At 41.4% G+C, this 19,455-nt stretch overlaps 1 protein-coding gene across 1 annotated transcript; it reads right to left on the bottom strand.

Moving 5' to 3' along the window:
* Window positions 1–5,722: 5,722 nt before the first annotated feature.
* LOC136881042 (facilitated trehalose transporter Tret1) lies at window positions 5,723–18,844 on the bottom strand. The gene is made up of 2 exons (XM_067153641.2): window positions 18,740–18,844; window positions 5,723–10,095 (listed from the first exon to the last, which is right to left on the bottom strand). The coding sequence occupies exons 1-2, from the start codon at window positions 18,822–18,824 to the stop codon at window positions 8,735–8,737; spliced, it is 1,446 nt and encodes a 481-aa protein (XP_067009742.1). The 5' UTR covers window positions 18,825–18,844; the 3' UTR covers window positions 5,723–8,734.
* Between the last annotated feature and the right edge of the window lie 611 nt (window positions 18,845–19,455).

The raw sequence follows: 19,455 nt of genomic DNA, 5'->3' as shown, positions 1-19,455 counted from the left end.
GTTTACTGTCGATGTCAGACGAAAAACGACGCAATTTGCGTACATCATACGACCTTGTTGTGAACCTGACTGTTCTTCATCAGACGGAGAGTGCTGCTCATCCAGTCATCAATGATCTGCATTTAGGGATGTCGCCCAGCTAGCAGATTCCCTATCAGTTATTTGCCCAGCCTTTGTTTAAAAGTTTTATCGAATATTTCCCTTGATAAATTATTCCAGTCCTTTACTTCTCGTCTTATAAATGAATTTTCCACGAAATTTGTCCTCTTGAATTTCAACTTTGTCTTCATGTTATGATATTTCCTCACTTTAAAAGCTCCACTCAAACTTATTCATCTAAATGTCATTCCATGCCATCTCTCCACTTACAGTTCGAGACTTGTAACTTAACATAAAAGCACACTATTTTTATTTCGTGTGTAATAGTGTGCTTTTTTACAGACATGTTATAGTGTAAAATTTAGGCCTATGTTGAATATGTGTATTCAACACGCTGAAAACCTTTTAAGTTAGGCTACATTTAACTTAGTCGACAGTTGAAAAGTATGGCTTCCTTCTTAACAAAAAGCTCCGAAGATACCACTTAGTCGAGCATCTCGTCTCATAATTCCCAAGTCTCCTCAACCCAAAAAAGCAAAGTCATCTCCGTACAGGCCATGAAGACCCTTGGAGCGGCGGAAGGTAAGGCTTCCACTATCCGTAACCTCGGCATCTGATGGGGTAGAGTGGTTAGCTCTACGTCCGGCTGCCTTTGCCCCCAGGAATTAACCTGGTACTCATTTTTGGTGTAGGCTGTGTGAATCTCAGGGCCATATGCACCTCCTGAAGTGGAAGTCTCATTTCTTAAATTTTACGACTTCCTGACGGTGATTCGAACCCAATCCTTCCCGGAGAACCGAACACGCCTTTACCGCCTCGGTCAGGCAGCCCCTCTCCTCAACCCAAAGTTTGCAATATTTTCGTAACACTGCTCCCTTATCGGAAATCACCTGGATCAATTCCTGCTGATTTCCTTTGCATCTTCTTCAGTTCTCGTGTCACCTGTCTAGCTCCAAAGAATACGTTGTTCACAATTGTATTTGAATTCTCATGTGAACGTGCGATTGATAACCAGAAATATAAATGGAAGACAATTGGTTCTTCGTTCTTTTGTCTCAGGTAACACGCTCGCTTTTCCTTTCGCTCCTATAGCTCTCCTTGTGTTCAATGGGTAGGAAGAAAACAAAATTAAACACAGCACTAGAAGTGTATAGGGGTTGTATCGAAGCCACTACTCCAGGTCTTTTAGAATTAGAACACGTCACGTGGGCGTTAGAAATAAGAGAGTGCAGAAAGTTATGAATGTTTTGTAAGCACACTATGTCCAATCTACAATAACTCCATCACTGCCTTTGCTAGTAACACCTAGAGCAGGGCCTCTCACACGTCCAAAATCTCACGCGTGCAAACTGGTGCGCAGAATTCCTGTGCACAGTGCATCGGTCTCGCTCGGCTCGGCTCGGACCAACGCTTCGTCTCTGGGCTACTCGGCTAAGCTTGGCTCAACTCGGCTCAACTCGGTTCGGATTTGGAGCGCTGCGGAGCAAGTGAGGAAGAGGGAGACAGGGGGAAAGAGAGAGACAGCGCTATTGCTCCAAATCGAGGAGTGGGGGTCTGCACACTGGTCAACCAAGCGAAGTCGTATTTTGCACCGTGCACAGTGCATGCACCAGGTGCATGCACTCTGAGAGGCCCTGATAGAGTTTACAGTATACTGTGTCTTCCGGTATGGACTGGAATTAATTTGTTACTTCCATTGATCTCTACCAGTCCTATCCTTGTCCTGGACAATTTGAAAATGACAGGTGTATATACTCGTATATTTTACAATTTGTTTTACGTCACACCAACACAGATGGGTCTTATGACGACGATAAGATAGGAAGAGGCTAGGAGTGAGACGGAAGCGGCGTAGCCTCATTTAAGGTGCAGCCCCAGCATTTGCCTGGTGTGAAAATGGTACACCACGGAAAACCATCTTCAGGGCTGCCGACAGTGGGGTTCGAACCCATTATCTCCCGGATGCAAGCTCACAGCTGCGCGCCTTGTATTTAAAAAACATTGACTCCGTCGAGTTTTTGATATACTAATGAAGTTAAAAAAGGCTGGTTTGTGCAACGGGACGTGATTGGTTGTAGTAGACAAAATATAGTTCATGCAGAAATGCTGAGGGGCTCAGTTTTAGAAAAAATGTTTTATTCCGAGAATAGATTTAGGTATACCATTCGTTCTTAAATTTATACAATTTTCTCCAAATTTATCATTCTCTGGCACAATGAATAAGTCACCAGGACAAACTTTAAGGTTGGGATACATCTCTCCTCTCCAGTGTTTTCGACAGCATCATGTAGATTTCTCACGAGTACGTAGATCCATTGATGCCAAAGTACATCTCTAAGCTACAAATACACTCAACGAGGTTTGTGAGGAAATGTTATAATATCTGGATTCGAACCTGAAATGTGAAACTTTTATTCATAAGATGTATTAAAAGTCAATTTAGAATTTCGAATTACTTTCTAGATAGTAGACAGACAGATTTACGCAGTAGCAAATAAATAAATAAATAAATAAATAAATAAATAAATAAATAAATAAATAAATAAATAAATAAATAAATAAATAAATAAATAAATAAAATATTTCGATTAATTTTCAAAATTAAGACATTACCAGACAGTGATCCGTCCTGAAGCCTTATAAGCAGCAGAAACTCTTAACCTAGTAAGAAGAGGAGTATTTAAGTGATTTAGAAATGATGGTACGAAAGATTCTCAGGAAGATATTGGGACCGCGAAGAACAGAGGACGGTCAGTTTAGAAAACGAGCGAACTAATAACTGCATACCTAGGTAGAGAAAATCTCTGACGTCATATACAAAAGAAGGAACGTGTTCTTCGGTCACAACTTGAGAATGGACAAAGGGAGGTTAATACCTCAAATAATACAGTTTATTGTGAACAAGAGAACCAAAGTACGCTGGATTCAAGAGGTATAAAGAGATCTGGAAGAAATGGGAATACAGGAACCAGAGATATACAACATATGTAGTGATTTTTAATTGAAAAATTCAGGCTTGTACACGTTTTCAGGACAGAACTAGATGCAGAACAAAGTCATCATGGACAGAAGAGCGAAGAAGGTTGCAAGGCAGTAGAATGAAAGAATAATGAACAAGGAGAAAGACCAGAAGAAAATAATCTGATACGAATTAACGTGGTATTGAGATGGACAAAACGAAAAGAATAAAAAATAAATAAATAAAAAATATCCTATTGGAAATGTATAACATTTCAGTGACCTCCTGATTATACTGTAGTGTCTCAGATTCAAACACAATACAGCTTTTCTCTCCAAGAATCGAACTTGTGGGTGGGAACGTAGGAGAAATAGTATACCTTGTGTTTATATAGGTAGAGCCCTGCGCGGATATGCAGAATAATATCCGGTCCGCATCCGCACTTCCTTCATCTGCGAATGGTTATCCGCATCCGCAAATTGCTATCCGCGGATATTGTAAATATTTAACTACAGTATTTTACACTCAACGTATTGAAAATTATACATCTGTTAACATAATACAATAGGACTGACACCTGGCACTAGAACCGCTACAGTCACAGGTTTATGAGGGATTTTATCTTGCGACAACTTTGTTCCTTCTCCAATTAATTGCGGACAGAAGCCAGGTAGACTCAGGTCATATTTACGACTTTATGGTCTCAAGGCTCTTTATATATATTACTATTCTCCCATACCACTGTCATAGGTCGCCTAATCACAAGCAAAAATAAGAGTATACCTGAGTGAAAATCAATAAACGTCATTATTTAGAAATTATCAGCAAAATTACCCGCACTGCCATACAGTTTGTATCCGCTAAGATATTAACTTCGCGGATATCCGCGGATAAATCCGGGGATATCCGCATCCGTGAAGGGCTCTGTATATAGGTGATTGAATTAATGTAAGGTAAGAAATTAAGATGCCTTTGTTGGCGAGAATGGAAAACACTCATTCAGCAATTTTTTTTGTATTTTATATTTATTAATATATTTTAAAATCAAATTTCACGTTTTACATGCAAAGTAGCGAAAAAACATTTAAATTGGACTAACAAACGTACAGTCCTGGTCATGGAATATATGTTCACGTAAAACAAATAATCAAATTTGGGTTTATATTTACAAACAGGGCACTCACTGTTGAAAACAATTATTTGTGGAAATGAATATATTATTGACATAATACATTATAAATGATGAACAATAATAAATGTAATAATAATAAGATTTCTCTTGATGCAGTGGCAATCCTCATATTCTGAAGTCCTGGACGATCGTCTAATTCACCCGTATGAACCCTGAGGTTAGCACATTAATAACACACCCAAGTAATAGTGACGTTGGAATATTGCCTTCCTACTTGTCAGTAGTTATCATAAGGTGACTGTATATTCTGTGATACAAAAATCTGACTGGACTCCTTTACGAAAGAACCAGCTTCAAACATTGTGCATCTCGTCTAGTTTTATATTCTTTCGTAATAAATATTTGTTTCCTTACTCATTAATACACATTTGTCCAGCAAACAGTTTATCGATAAACATGCGAAGTCAATTTTGTTAGGAAAGTGAAACAGGGATTAAGGCAGTTTCTAGCGAATGTAATTCATTTATGCTTAACATTTTAATGTTAGGAACCAATCATTTTAACACTACGAAGTTTTACCACTAATTGCTAGCAATTCTATAAGAATACACTCAGAATGTTATTAAAAGTATTTTATACTTCCTGAGTTTTTGAATATTTTATAAAATTAATTACTTTGTTTCTACAAGTTCCTGTGCAACAATATTTATTATATCCCACCCTTATTGCCATGTTGCCATAAACTGTTAATATCTACCCCTTCCCTTTCACATATAAAAATCTACTTCCAAACAAAACTTGTCCTTATATGAAATTGATACCTAGTTACATAGCAATGTCTCTTATTTGCATATTGTTGGATATCTGTACCAAATTTCAGTCTCACAGTCAGGGTGCGAAATCACGGGGGGGGGGGGGAGGGGGGCAAAGGGAGGATTCCCCCCCCCCACCGATGATTTTATCTCAAAGGCCCCCCCCCCACTAAAATTGCCCAGTAGAGGAAAATGTAACACATATATTACTGAAATCAATGTCTTTTACTGTGCATATTTTCATAAAAACATCAACAATAATACACATAAGTTATAAATAATAGGACGACTGCCAGACCTTGAGCAATAAAACAATGCAGCGGCGGCAACTCCGGACATGCAGCCTATTTTTTATGTTTTATTCTGGCAAATCCATCTGAAAACCGGGAATAATTTCCCATTGAACATCATTCTTGTTATAACGGAATTCAAACAAAGACATTTTAAATTTACATTTTTAAGGGGAGGGGGTAATTTACTTAGAAGGGAGTTATATACCCCTATATACTGTTTGAAATAAACACTAGTAGTTAAGCCCCACTATCCTTCTCCCCCCCCCCACCATTTTTTTCCGATTTCGCACCCTGCTCACAGTACTAAAACATTGACTCAAGAAACATTTTGAAGGAAGAGGAGCATGAACAAAATTTATTTTCCTCTAAGACTCGGATAAAACCAGCCAACCAACCAACCGACCGACCGACCAACCAACGCAACTCCATTCTCAATTGCTGCCAAGCTAAGACTGAGTGCCTCAGCGCGGCGTGTGCATGTTTATAAGCGAGCGCGGGAAACACTCCTCACAATATTTTGACCAACAGCCACACGAACAGAGTTCTGTATTTATACAAATATAGGAGGGCTTATTTTTGGAATTACCTTCGTATTTTCAATTACTTAACAATACATTCGGTCGTTATTCATTAATACTTGAACAGTAAAATATTTCATTTTTAACATTGTTGTTTGTGTGTTTCGAATTTTGTGTTTTAACAAAATCCAAAAACGTTGGCAATTCACGGAACTGTTATTCAGTATCATTCAATTATTTCATGAGATCCAAATGGATAATGAGACGAGCAAATAGAATATTTATGACAAATCATCATGAATTCTAATGAAAGTCGTGTGGCAAATCTTAACCTTTTCATTGATCACATTTTTGCCTGGTTATTTTTCTCGGAAACTAACCTGCGCAAAGGTAGGAACGATTAAAATGGCTGATGTTATGAATACTTCTCTATGCAGCCTTGCATTTGTAGATGCGAGCAAGAATGGTCTATGAAATAAGTGGAAGGAACCGAGAAAGCCACTCAGTACAATTGGAACTTTTGTTTCCTTAAATGGAAATGCGTTGGTAATCAAATTATCCGTTCGTCAAGGTAAATCAATTGTTGTCTTTACTGATTCCTCTACAATACTCCCTCTCTCAATTGCTTCCCTCCGAAACTTATTGAGTTATATGTTGAAGTGGCATCCATGTCGTGGTCTACATCACTGTTTCCATCAGAAGTTACTTCATATTCAAAATAGGCGTTAATTATATTTTTCACCATGTCCAAAGTGTAAACGCGTCGACTCTTTCGTAAACAATGCAACACAACATATATCAAAATTCACAAGTTCAGTAATGTACAGTGCACAGGGTGTCCTTTGAAAAACGTTCCGGTATTTATAGAGGAGGCAGCACGCAATGAACAAAGGAAAAAAGGTCCTAGAAACATTGGTCGTAAACCCAATATCTTTGGAGTTATTGTCCGCTGTCGTAGATCTAGAAAAAGACATTCGATAATATTGATTCGACCAAGCTGTTTGAGATTCTGAAGGCGATCGGGATTAGATACGGTACCAAGAAAGCAGAATTATCTACAATCTATACAAAATTCAGTCTGTTGTGACAAAAATCGAGGGCTCTGAAAAAGAGGCAGCAATCCAGAAAGGAGTGAGGCAAGGCTACAGTTTGCCCCCTCTCCTTTTCAATGTTTACATAAAACAGGCGATAAAGGAAATTTAAAAAAAAAAAAGGAATTTGGAAAGGAGAGGAAATCAATTGCCGATTATATCGTTATCTGGCTCTGCAAAATGTCTGGCGAAATTGCTGGATGGTATGGACAGAGTCTTGGAGAAGGAATACAAGATGAAAAAAAAAAGTAAAAAAAAAAAAAAAAAAAGTAATGGAGTGCCGTCGAACAAAGTCAGGAAATATTAGATTAGGAAATGAAGTCTTAATGGAAGTATATGAATATTGTTACTTGGGTAGTAAAATAACTAATGATGGTAGAAGTAAGGAGGACATAAAATGCAGACTAGCACAAGCAAGGAAGGCCTTTCTTAAGAAAATAAATTTGTTCAACTCGAACATTGATATTGGAATTAGAAAGATGTTTTTGAAGACTTTCGTCTTGGCATTGTATGGAAGTGAAACATGGACGATAGGTAGGTCAGAAGGAAATAGAATATAAGAATAGAAGCTTTTGAAATGTGGTGTTACAGAAGAATGCTGAAGGTGAGCTGGGTTGATAGAATCACGAAGGAAGAGATCTGAATCGAATTGGTGAGAGGAGATTGATTTGGCTAAATTTGACCAGAAGAAGAGATAGAATGATAGGACACATCTTAAGACACCCAGGACTTGTATAGTTGGTTTTTCAGGGAAGTGTAGGCGGTAAGAACGGTAGGGGTTGACCAAGATACGAATATGACTAGTAGATTAGAGCAGATGTACGATGTAGTTGTTATGTAGAAATGAAAAGGTGAGCACAGGATAGGGTGGCATGGAGAGCTGTATCAAACCAGTCTCAACAACAACAACAACAACAACCACTACTACAAATGATCACGATGTTCCAACAATTTGCGGAGGGTCGGATGCAACAAAAGACGGAAGTACGTTCCTACCTAAACATCGGTCGTAAACCTACTAACGTGTTGTATTATGGTCGTATTATAGGATACACCTAACACGGATCTTCCATGAGCGATGGATTGATCGGGGTGGGCGAATACCTTGGCCTGTCCGTTCGCCTGATCTTAACCTTTTGGATATTTGGCTTTGGGGACATGGTATATGCGCTTCCCTTAAATGATGTGGATACACTACGAGAACGCGTGTTCAATACCTGTGATACAATCCGGAATCAGCTGGGAGTGTTCCAACAAATGTATGATTTCATGCGACGTAATGTGGAAGGCTGCATTACAATGGGTGGCGGTCAAATCGAGCACATGTTGTGAAGAATAGATCGAAGACATGGTGATCATTGATGGTAGTCGTAGTGAACCATAACGCGGAATATTTTCAGTTTGTTTATAGGACCGTTTCTCCTTCGTTTATTGCGTGCTGCCTTCTCTGTAAATATTGGGACATTTTTAAGGACACTCTGTATACTCGGCATGTACTCAGAACTAAGAGCACAAAGAGGAAGGAATATTTAAGAAGTGACAGTCCTATGACATCACCTGGCATATCGTACAAGCAGCAGATTATTTACACCAATAAATGCCACGACTGAGATTCATTGTTGTGGTTTACAACAGACAAAGCAAAGAAGGACCGAAAGCCATCGCAATATCTCTTAGCATTGGAGGCATGTTCTAGTCGAGTCACTATACTCTCTTGTTGCAGTAAAGAGCGGTTCATAGCATCGACTACACAAACTGCGTAATCCATCGTACTGGCTTGCAGCAGTGAATGGTCAAATAGCGTAACTTTTCAAAACTCTTTATGCAATACTACACTATTTTATCGGTTGCAGGCAAAGAGGGTTTCTTTCCATCTAATTCCTCTTGAATGGATTCCAATGAACGGTCTTTTGTTTCTGGAACTTGAAATATTATATAAAGAGCTCCCAGAATACAAACTCCAGCGAAAAGCCAATAACAACCATACAGACCTAAAGTGTCTCCAAGGAATGGGAAACACTTGGCAACCACAAAAGCAACGATCCATGTTTCAGCTATACCCATTGATGCTGCCATTTCACGAATTCTCGGAGAAAATATTTCAGCCAGTATTACAAATGACATTGGAAATATCCCAATAGAGAAAAACACTACAAAGAAAGACAAGCATGTTAGAGGTAACCAACTAAAACTGCTAAGATCTTTCCCTTGCTCTTTAAAATAGAAGTACAGTCCCAGAATTCCGATAGAAATTGCCATAACGAAATCAGACATTAGTAAGAGTATCTTACGACCTGCCCTCTCCACAAGCAAAGTGGACATGTAAGTTCCACAGACCAGCATGACTCCGACTATGATAGTTGATACATTGGGTGATAAATCACTTCCTGCTTCTTCAAATATTGTGACAGTATAATTTAAAATAGCAAAGTACCCACACAGTTGTTGATTCAAGCACAGAATCATTCCAATCGCAAAACCACGACGATTGCGCCTTGATTCAAATAATTCTTTGAAGGATACCGAACTTGAATCCTCAGCACTCATTGACTTAAGCACCCCTTTAACTTTTTCCAATTCCTGATCCATATCAGCGTCTTTACCTCGTAACCACCGTAATGATTTTTCCACTTCTGCTTGTTTCTCTTTCCTCAGTAAATATATGGGTGTTTCTGGTAGAAAATAAAATACAGCTAGAAATATACAAGGGATTGGAACACTGATAATGGAAACAAGCTCATAAGAGAAAACGGTACCAAGAGTGTAGGCGACAAGAAGCCCCAAGTTGCCGAACAATACTATTTGTGAGGAAAGTGATCCTCGAATATTATCCTCTGCTATGTCTCTCACATACATGTTACTGACAACGAAAGAGCCTGCTGCACTGAAACCGGCGATCACCTTTGAGACGTACAGTAGTGTGAGTGAATTAGCGAAGATTACGATGATCCAGCTGACAACGAGCGGCACTCCCACCAGGTAACCTCCGATCTTACAGCCGTATCGTTGACAAATAAAGGAAAAGAACGGAGTTGATGGAATTGCTGCAAGACATAGCAGCGAAGCTAGCCAGGAAGCTTCGTCGTCCGAGATGGGTCCACCCTCAAGAGGAGAATCTTCAGACTGCAAATAGGGAACAGCATTCGCAGACCAGCCCAGCACTGTCCCGTAGGCGAAGGTCCCTAGGTTCACTGAAACAAGGATGTGGCAGGATTAGTATTCAAGATGTTGTGATTATTATTTCACATTTAATAACCTTTGAATTTACGTTTTTAAGAAATGAGTTATCCACATCATGGCGATTACCGGGTGTTTCAGGTACATACTCTGTAGTATTTTGGGTTTCCGCACTTAGCAGGCGCATTCTGAATTTTATATAATATATTGTAATTACCCCATTTTTGACATTATTATATTGAATCTTTCGTAGTAGGAACACCACCTAACAAAGATGGCTGTGATGACAATAACTTGAAGAGTACATTTCATTTTTTACCTTGGTAACATTGGTATACAAGTATGACAGTCTAGAGTTCGGAATTTGATTTGTAGTCAGGGTTCGTCTGTGTGAGTTTCCAAATCGAAATACTTTGATGTTTGTTTCGAACATATGACATTTTCAATATATGCCCGTTTGTCACCCAGACTACTTTAAAATAAAACCATAAAGCAGGGCCTCTCAAACGCCCAAACTCTCACGCGTGCAGATCGAGGCGCAAGAGCTCCGTGCACTGTGCATCGGTGCCGCTCGGCATGGCTCGGATCAACGCTTCGTCTCTGGGCTACTCGGCTAAGCTCGGCTCTACTCGGCTATACTCGGCTCAACTCAGCCCGGATTTGGAGCGCTACAGCGCAAGTTTTGGCAGAGGGAGACAGGGGGAGCGAGCTAGACAGACGTGAGGAAAGAGAGAGTAAGCGCTATTGCTCCAAATCGAGGAGTGGGGGGTCTGTACTCTGGTCAACCAAGCCAAGCCGTCTTTTGCACCGTGCACAGTGCATGCACCACGCGCATACACCCTGAGATGCCCTGCCATAGAGTATAAAAGAGAAAGTGGTTCTTTCACGGAGTGGCACTACCTATGTCAGCAGATCATAATGTTGCGTTCTGAAATTCAAGACCCTACGAAAACGATACTGTTTGCGAGCAATTTTTTTACAAACAAGCGGCCTTTATTATGTATAACGCTAGATAATTTCCTCACCAGTGCAATATATATACACACGAACATATTCCAAGTTTTTAAATTCAGCTCGAGGCACAGAGAAAACATGCTAAGTACAGTCTTCATGGACGAGGCAACAAGCCCAAGCCGGTTTTCACACAACAGGAAACCTTTTTCTACAGCGATTACATGTAATTTTAATGGGATTAAACGTTTCCTGAAAGTCTAAATTACCTTTTACAATCAAACTTGAGAAAGTTTTGAGGAAAATTCCGAGTTGTTCACTTCACTACACAAACTTCTACTCTCACTGCGCAGAAAACATGATTGTATACACAATGAATTACAGTGGGTTCTTTCTTGGTACTCATCCTCACCAGAAGATAGCCTTTAAAATTGACTGATCTTCATCATATTTTATCCTATTCCCCATCCTTCTGATCCAGGACCATCATAGGAAATTACAGTTCGTTACCTCGGACAATTTCCGAAGACTTTTTGCTGCTTCGGATGATGTCAGGTTCTTCCTCATTTATTCAAACCGAAAGAATGATATTTCATATGATGAAAAATAAGGTAATGAATGGCTTCGATTGGATGTTCAGCACTGCACCCTGAACCCATGACCTCAATGATCACTTCACTGATGCTTTCCCAGCGGTCATATAAAATGTTCCCACACAGTCTGTTATGTGAAGATAATTTATGTAAAATAATAATTTCGGCCTGAAGACACTTTTCAGTACTCTTTCAGAAGTACGACTGTCTATAGCCCATCATAATCCACAGATTTCTGCTTCACGGATCCAACTCCCTGTGGGTGGAGGCGGTAGAATAACACCCACGGTATCCCCTGCCTGTCGTAAGAGGTGACTAAAAGGGGCCCCAGGAGCTCTGAACTTTGGAGCGTGGGTTGGTGACCATGGGACCCTTAACTGAGTCCTGGCATTACTTCCACTTACTTGTGCCAGGCTCCTCACTTTCACCTATCCTATCCGACCTCCCTTAGTCAACTCTTGTTCTTTTCCGACCCCGACGGTGTTACGTATGGAAGCCTAGGGTGGTGGTGGTGATTATTGTTTTAAGAGGAAGTACAACTAGGCAACCATCCTCTATATAACACTAATCAGAGGGAAAAAATGGAAGGGATCCGACACTTCGAAAAATGAAGATATCGGCCAAAGGAAGACAAGGGCCACGAAGGGCGTGAAAATGAAAGACTCCCTAGCCCTCGCAAACCTAATAGCGTCAGGGTCGGAAAAGAACAAGAGTTGACCAAGGGAGGTCAGATAGGATAGATGAAAGTGAGCAGCCTGGCACAAGTAAGTGGAAGCAATGCCAGGACTCAGCTGAGGGCCTCGTGGTCGCCAACCTACGCTCCAAAGTTCAGAGCCCCTGGGGCCCCTTTTAGTCGCCTCTTACGACAGGCAGGGGATACCGTGGGTGTTATTCTACCGCCCCCATCCACAGGGGGATGGAAGCCTAGGGAGGCTTTCATTTTCACGCCCTTCGTGGCCCTTGTATTCCTTTGGCCAATACCTTCATTTTTCGTATCCCTTCCATTTTTTCTCTCTGATTAGTGTTATATAGAGGATGGTTGCCTAGTTGTACTTCATCTTAAAACAATAATCACCACCACCATTCACTGATCCACTGCCAAGTATGCTAAAATAGGAGTCGAAATTTGTACCTTTTCTTGCTTTGTGCATGCTATAACCAGCTCAATGATACGCAAGACACACGGTTTGCAGGAGGCGTTTCATTTCCCAGGTCATGAACAGTGGCGTTAGAATATATCTGAATATCAATTTTCCTCGTATCTTCTGTAGTACGGTTTAAGAGCGTTCCCCATTAATTTCCTCACCCTGTGGGTGGGGGCGGTAAAATAGCATCTACGGTACCCCCTGCCTGTCGTAAGGGGCGACTGAAAGGGGCCCCAGGGTAACTTTGGAACGTGGGTTGGCGACCAACGGGTCGTTACCTGAGTCCTGAGTCACTTACTTATGCCAGGCTCCTCACTTTCATCTATCTTATCCGACTTCCCTTCATCAATTCTTGTTCGTTTACGACTCTGACGGTGTTAGGTGGCGAGGCCTAGGGAGTTTTTTATTTTCACGTTCGTGGCCCTTGTCTTTTTTTTTTTGACCGACACCTTTATTTTTAGAAGTGTCGGACTCCTTCTGTTTTCCCCTCTGATTAGTGTTAATAGAGGATGTGTGTTCAGTTGTATTTCCTCTTAAAACAATTATTTAATTTCCTCCCTGGCTCAGGCTAACGACCGCATCTGACTGTCAAAAGATATTAGATCGAGCTCGATAGCTGCAGTCGTTGAAGTGCGGCCAGTATCCAGTATTCAGGAGATAGCGGGTTCGAACCCCACTGTCGGCAGTCCTGAAGGTGCTTTTCCGTGGTTTCCCCATTTTCACAGCAGGCAAATGCTGGGACTGTACCTTAATTAAGGCCACAGCTGCTTCCTTCCCACTCCTAGCACTTTCCTATCCCATCGTCGCCATAAGACCTATCTGTGTCGGTGCGACGTAAAACCAATTGCAAAAATTAAAAAAAATGATATTAGGACTAGTTCAACCTGAGGTTCACAATTAGCACTCGAGTAAAGTGCGTTTTTAATTGGAACGTAAACTGCAAGTGGAGAAAGTCAATGGTGAACGTGTGCTCATCACATGTTAGTGATTTCATTATTCCGAAGTGTCGTTCCAGTTGGTCCCAATTAAATTTTACTTTTAAAATATAACTGTACCCTTTCCTCCACAAATATTTTGCAGTCTCTACTCTAGAGTATTATGAAGAGTGACCCTTCGAAATTTCAAGGTTCTTTCGGAAGCGAAATTCATGAAGTGTCCAGCGAGTGCAGCATCACTTTCAGAATTTTATGCTGGAAGAGAAGAAGAGGGATGTTTAGAACTCAGAGCATCGGCAACATCGTTCATATACTGTGTGAATTCCTCCGTGTATTCACTTTCAAATGAAGCCCTTAATAGAACCAAGTGGAACATGGCTTGCAAAACAGCGGACCTTGCTCCATGGCTAAGGAGATGATGATTCACTTTCTTCGACCTTACGCTTACTACTACTACTATACTACTAAACGTTTTCATTCCTCCCCTGAAGGGGAAGGCGGGCCTCCTAGACGGTTATGCCGTCTCTCAGGCCGGGAGATTTGTTCTTTTATATGGTGTAGAGACATGGACCTTAAATAAAAACACAGAGAAGAAGCTGGAGGCCTTTGAAACATGGCTTTATAGGCGGATCCTGAGAATATCTTGGACCCAGAGAATTACAAACGTGGAAGTAATGAGAAGGATGAACACAACACCTCGGTTGATCAAGACAGTGAAATGCCGAAAGCTGCAGTATCTGGGACATATAATGCGCAACACAGATACATACAACCTACTCCAAAAAATACTCCAGGGGAAAATCAACAGCAAAACAGGTCCTGGAAGAAGAAGAATATCTTGGCTTGACAATCTTAGAGGCTGGTGCAATATGTCATCAGTTGAACTGTTCCGCTCTGCCACAAACAAGACGAAAATAGCCATCATGATCGCCAACATCCGAAACGGATAGGCACCGAAAGAAGAAGAAGGAGATGTGCGGAGAAGGTGAGGGGGTGGGCGGCCGTGGCCTACACTACGAACTGTCCCGGCATTCGCCTTAGTGCAGGAGAATGGAAAACCACGGAAAACCATTCTCAGGACAGCTGACGGTTGGGGCCAGCCGTAGTGTCCAGCACTGTCCCGTCTTCCGGCCTAGAGTCGCGGTAGAGCCGTGGCCACCTCTCCTTTGCTCGGTTGGCCGGTCAAAGTACAGAGCTGTTGGACCACGGACCAGCCGTGGCCTCTTAAGGGATGAAACCCACTCTGCATCTACCGACTATTACGCTTACCCTTACCCTTAAAAGTTGGAAAGTCAGACTCACGTTCGTTCTTCGCAAAGAAGTCGGGCCAACGTGTGATAACATAATTTTGGGAAAATGGTTTTCTGTCATGTCTTGACGGGCTTCAGCTAGTTGTATTTTTGTGTTCGTTAATATACGTGGGTCGAGTCATAAGTCATGGCAACTATTTTTTTTCTCGCGAACGGAAAATCTAAGGTATGCATGTGGAAACGTACGGTATGTACTTGCGTATGATGCGACTAGATGGTGTATGTAAACAACAGTGTGGGTCTGAGCATGCCCCCAAGTTCAGTGTGTGAATGAGAGCGTCACAACGATGGGGATGGGAGGTTCTTTCACACCCACCTTATTCGCCTGATCTGAGCCCATGTGACTATGATCCAATCCCCAAAGTCAAGATGCCATTACGTGGACAACTGTTTGCTAACAAAGAGGACATCGTAACAGCATTTTGGAGAGAGGTGTCACACGTTAGCTATACACATGCAGCGAATGGTATTCAGCGCCTCCCCCACCGCTGGCAACGCACAGTGGACACCTTGGGTGATTATTTCAAAGGTCTGTAACCAGTGGAGACCTGTCCTTTGTACGTAGTCTTGTGTATTTGCTGTCTATACCATAATAAAACAATGTTTATCAATGGCCTGTGTTCTGTCACTTTCCTACGAGAATCTCCTGTAGTAAGAATTTGTCTTCAGGCACTATGCATAAGTACATGCCCTATATTTCTAATGCATATCTTAGATTTTTCGTGTTGTCTCCTGTTCGCGAGAAAAAAAATAGTTGCCATGAATTATGACTTGACCCTCGTATTTGTAGACCTATATTTCTAGTGTAAACAGCTGATTTACTTTAAATATATTTGCTTCAGCATATAATTGACCACTTGGGTATAATATATCTTTCTACTACCGGTACATTATCTGTAATATAATGTTTTGAACAACGTGTACTTTAATGATTACGTTTTCGTACCCCCATCCTCGCCATGCCAATATTCCGTCTTAACAAAGTTATCTTTACTCTAGATATTAAAACCGAACGTGTTTTCTCTCTTCAAGATTATATTATACGTAATTGTTAATAATGTTATTGGCTTTACGTCCCACTAACTGCTTTTACGGTTTTCGGACAAGGCGAGGTGCCGAAATTTAGTCCCGCACGAGTTCTTTTACGTGCCAGTAAATGTACCGACACGAGGCTGATGTATTTGAGCACCTTCAAATACCACCGGACTGAGCCGGGATCGAACCTGCCAAGTTGGGGTCAGAAGGCCAGCGCCTCAACCGTCTGAGCCACTCAGCCCGTCATTATTATTATTATTATTATTATTATTATTATTATTATTATTATTATTATTATTATTATTATCTTCTTTCTCTTTCTTTCTTAATCTGCTTAACCTCCAGGGTCGGTTTTTCCCTCGGACTCTAAGAGTGATCCCACCTTTACCACCACAAGGGCAGTGTCCTGGAGCGTGAGACATAGGGTCGGATGATACAACTGGGGAGGATGACCAGTACCTAGCCCAGGCGGTCTCACCTTCTATGCTGAACAGGGGCTTTGTGGGGGGGGGGATGGGAAGATTGGAAGGGATAGACAAGGAAGAGGGAAGGAAGCGACCGTGGCCTTAAGTTAGGTACCATCCCGGCATTTGCCTGGAGGAGAAGTGGGAAACCACGGAAAACCACTTCCAAGATGGCTGAGGTGGGAATCTAACGCACCTCTACTCAGTTGACCTCCCGGGGCTGAGTGGACCCCGTTTCAGCCCTCGTACCACTTTTCAAATGTTGTGGCAGAGCCGGGAATCGAACTCGGCCCTCCGGGGGTGGCAGCTAATCACACTAACCACTGAACCACAGAGGCGGACATTATTATTATTATTATTATTATTATTATTATTATTATTATTATTATTATTATTATTATTATTATTAAAATATTTCAAACCCTAACTAACTACAAGACGCTGTGATCAAGATGTCAGAAGTCCCTTACATGAATAGTAACTTCAACCAAAAAGTAAATCACATCACACATTTACTAAGTGAATTGGATGCGCAGTTTTGAGTCGTGTAACTATGAACTTATTTTCAGAGAATGTAGGTTCGAATTTCACCGTCGGCAGCACTGAAGATAACTTAGTTTTCCGAGGTTTTAAATTTTCGCACGAGGTAAATCCGTAATTCACTCATCCTAGAGAATAACAAGATAAGTCAAGAAAGGTAAAGTTCTCAGGGGAAACATTATTTGTTTTTAAACAATACGAAATCACTGATTCACCAAATGTTGTCAAACCATTCAGCGTTATATGAAATAGATTTTTAAATCATAATTTTAGTTTGATTTGTTTAATTCAAAGTAGTAATGATGTATCTGCTTTAGATCTTGAATAATAATAATTTCGTGTGGCTATTTCTAGCCGAGTGCAGCCCTTGTAAGGCAGACCCTCCGATGAGGGTGGGCGGCATCTGCCATGTCTAGGTAACTGCGTGTTATTGTGGCGGAGGATAGTGTTATGTGTGGTGTGTGAGTTGCAGGGATGTTGTGGACAGCACAAACATCCAGCCCCCGGGCCATTGGAATTAACCAATGAAGGTTAAAATCCCCGACCCGGCCGGGAATCGAACCCAGGACCCTCCGAACCGAAGGTCAGTACGCTGACCATCCAGCCAGCGAGTCGGACAGATCTGGAATGAAAGTTGCTTTAACGAAGTCAGCTGTGTGAATTCACTGCCATTAAATAATTCATTTACAAGACAATAATGCCCACGTTCTTACACCAACACAAAATATACTACATCCAAGACAAACTGACTTAACTGTTTGGAGCCACTTTTATTAACAATATTCTGAATATAAACAAGATAACTCAATTTATCTAGTTCTTACCGGTGACTGTTTTGTATTCTTGAATAATCTGGAAGCAAAATTCGACTATTTCTTCAGTATTATGACGAAATGACGTATCTTGCTAGTATCAAAACGTAGAGAGTATTGACCTTGGTAGGTTACTGGACAAATTTTTAAAACGGAAAAAATGACTTAGGCCTATCCGGGTTTTCTCCAGGATGAGTGATTTAAGGCCACGGCCCTCCGTTCCTACCCCCTGTGGGTGGGGGCGGTGGAATAACACCTACGGTATCCCCTGCCTGTCGTAAGGGGCGACTAAATGGGGCCCCAGGGCCTCTAAACTTTGGAGCGTGGGCTGGCGACCACGGGGCCTTTAGCTGAGTCCTGGCATTGCGTCCATTTACTTGTGTCTGGCTCCTCACTTTCATCTATCCTATCCGACCTTCCTTGGTCAACTCTTGTTCTTTTCCGACCCTGATGCTATTAGGTTTGCGAGGACTAGGGAGTCTTTCATTTTCACGCCCTTCGTGGCCCTTGTCTTCCTTTGGCCGATACCTTCATTTTTCGAAGTGCCGGACCCCTTCCATTTTTTCTCTCCGGTTAGTGTTATATAGAGGATGGTTGCCTAGTTGTACTTCCTTTTAAAACAATAATCACCACCACCACCACCTCCGTTCCTAATCCTAACCCTATCCCATCCTTACGTCTGCGAAAACCGTGAGTATGTTAGCGGGACGTTAAACCATTAGCTTGAAAGATCACACATTTAAGATTTTACACTTCCTCGATGCGGAAAACAGTACACAACACTGAAGAAATTGCTTTTAAGAGAATGACGTATCATTATCACCACAAGCTGTTGTTTTACGAAGGATTACACAGTCACAATTATTATGTTACCTATGATGGTTGCCAGATACTGCGGGAACTGGCTGGATTTCCCTTTCATCGGCTGGGTTTCTTCTAACTTTGTAGAGGAGAGCATCGTGCATTCAGCTAGTATTACCAAACAGGTACCTCAGTACTTGAAACATTCTCCTCCTTTTTATAGTGAGCATGTCTGGCGAACTTTGAACACAGGTTTGATAATACAAGATCGGGTATAATGACTTGTTCTAGAAGGTAACTGATTTACAAAGTCGAGATTGTTTACGTGTATTAATGTCGTCAGCTGTCGGATGACGCTGTCAACGCACAGCAGACAACCTTGCTAGGGATCTATGTGTAGCGTATTTGCGCGTTTGATGTATAGTGTTTCCTCTGTGTATTACTGGTAGAGGGCTTGTCTCCTGCTCCCAGAATTTCGGGTTCAAACCCGGGAGATGTAGTCATATTTTTAAAGGACGGAAGAAGTCCATTCATAACTCCATGTCGTACGATGTAGGGATGTCAAAGATCGCTGGTTACCCTACAAAATTGCTTACAACTTAGCCATACATCAAGCAACAGAGATCCATTTTTCTGCTATCTGGTAGAGTGAAATCTAACGTAGAAAATGAATTGAAGGCAGCGTACATGGCTTCAGGCAAAAATGTCTGCACACGATAACCGAGGACATATCAGTATTATTATTCTCTTCTCGTCTTGCTGTGCTCAATGGCTCAGACGGTTGAGGC

The sequence above is a fragment of the Anabrus simplex genome, chromosome 9, assembly GCF_040414725.1.
Source record: "Anabrus simplex isolate iqAnaSimp1 chromosome 9, ASM4041472v1, whole genome shotgun sequence".
NCBI lineage: Eukaryota > Metazoa > Arthropoda > Insecta > Orthoptera > Tettigoniidae > Anabrus > Anabrus simplex.
The sequence above is the reverse complement of the archived record's forward strand: the minus strand, read 5'-3'. Positions and strand labels throughout refer to the sequence as shown.

Coding starts and splice junctions, on each gene's coding strand:
- LOC136881042 (XM_067153641.2), bottom strand. CDS start 18,824: ATGCTCTCCTCTACAAAGTTAGAAGAAACCCAGCCGATGAAAGGGAAA. Junction 10,096..18,739: donor GTATCTGGCAACCATCATAG/GTAACATAATAA, acceptor TCCTTGTTTCAG/TGAACCTAGGGACCTTCGCC.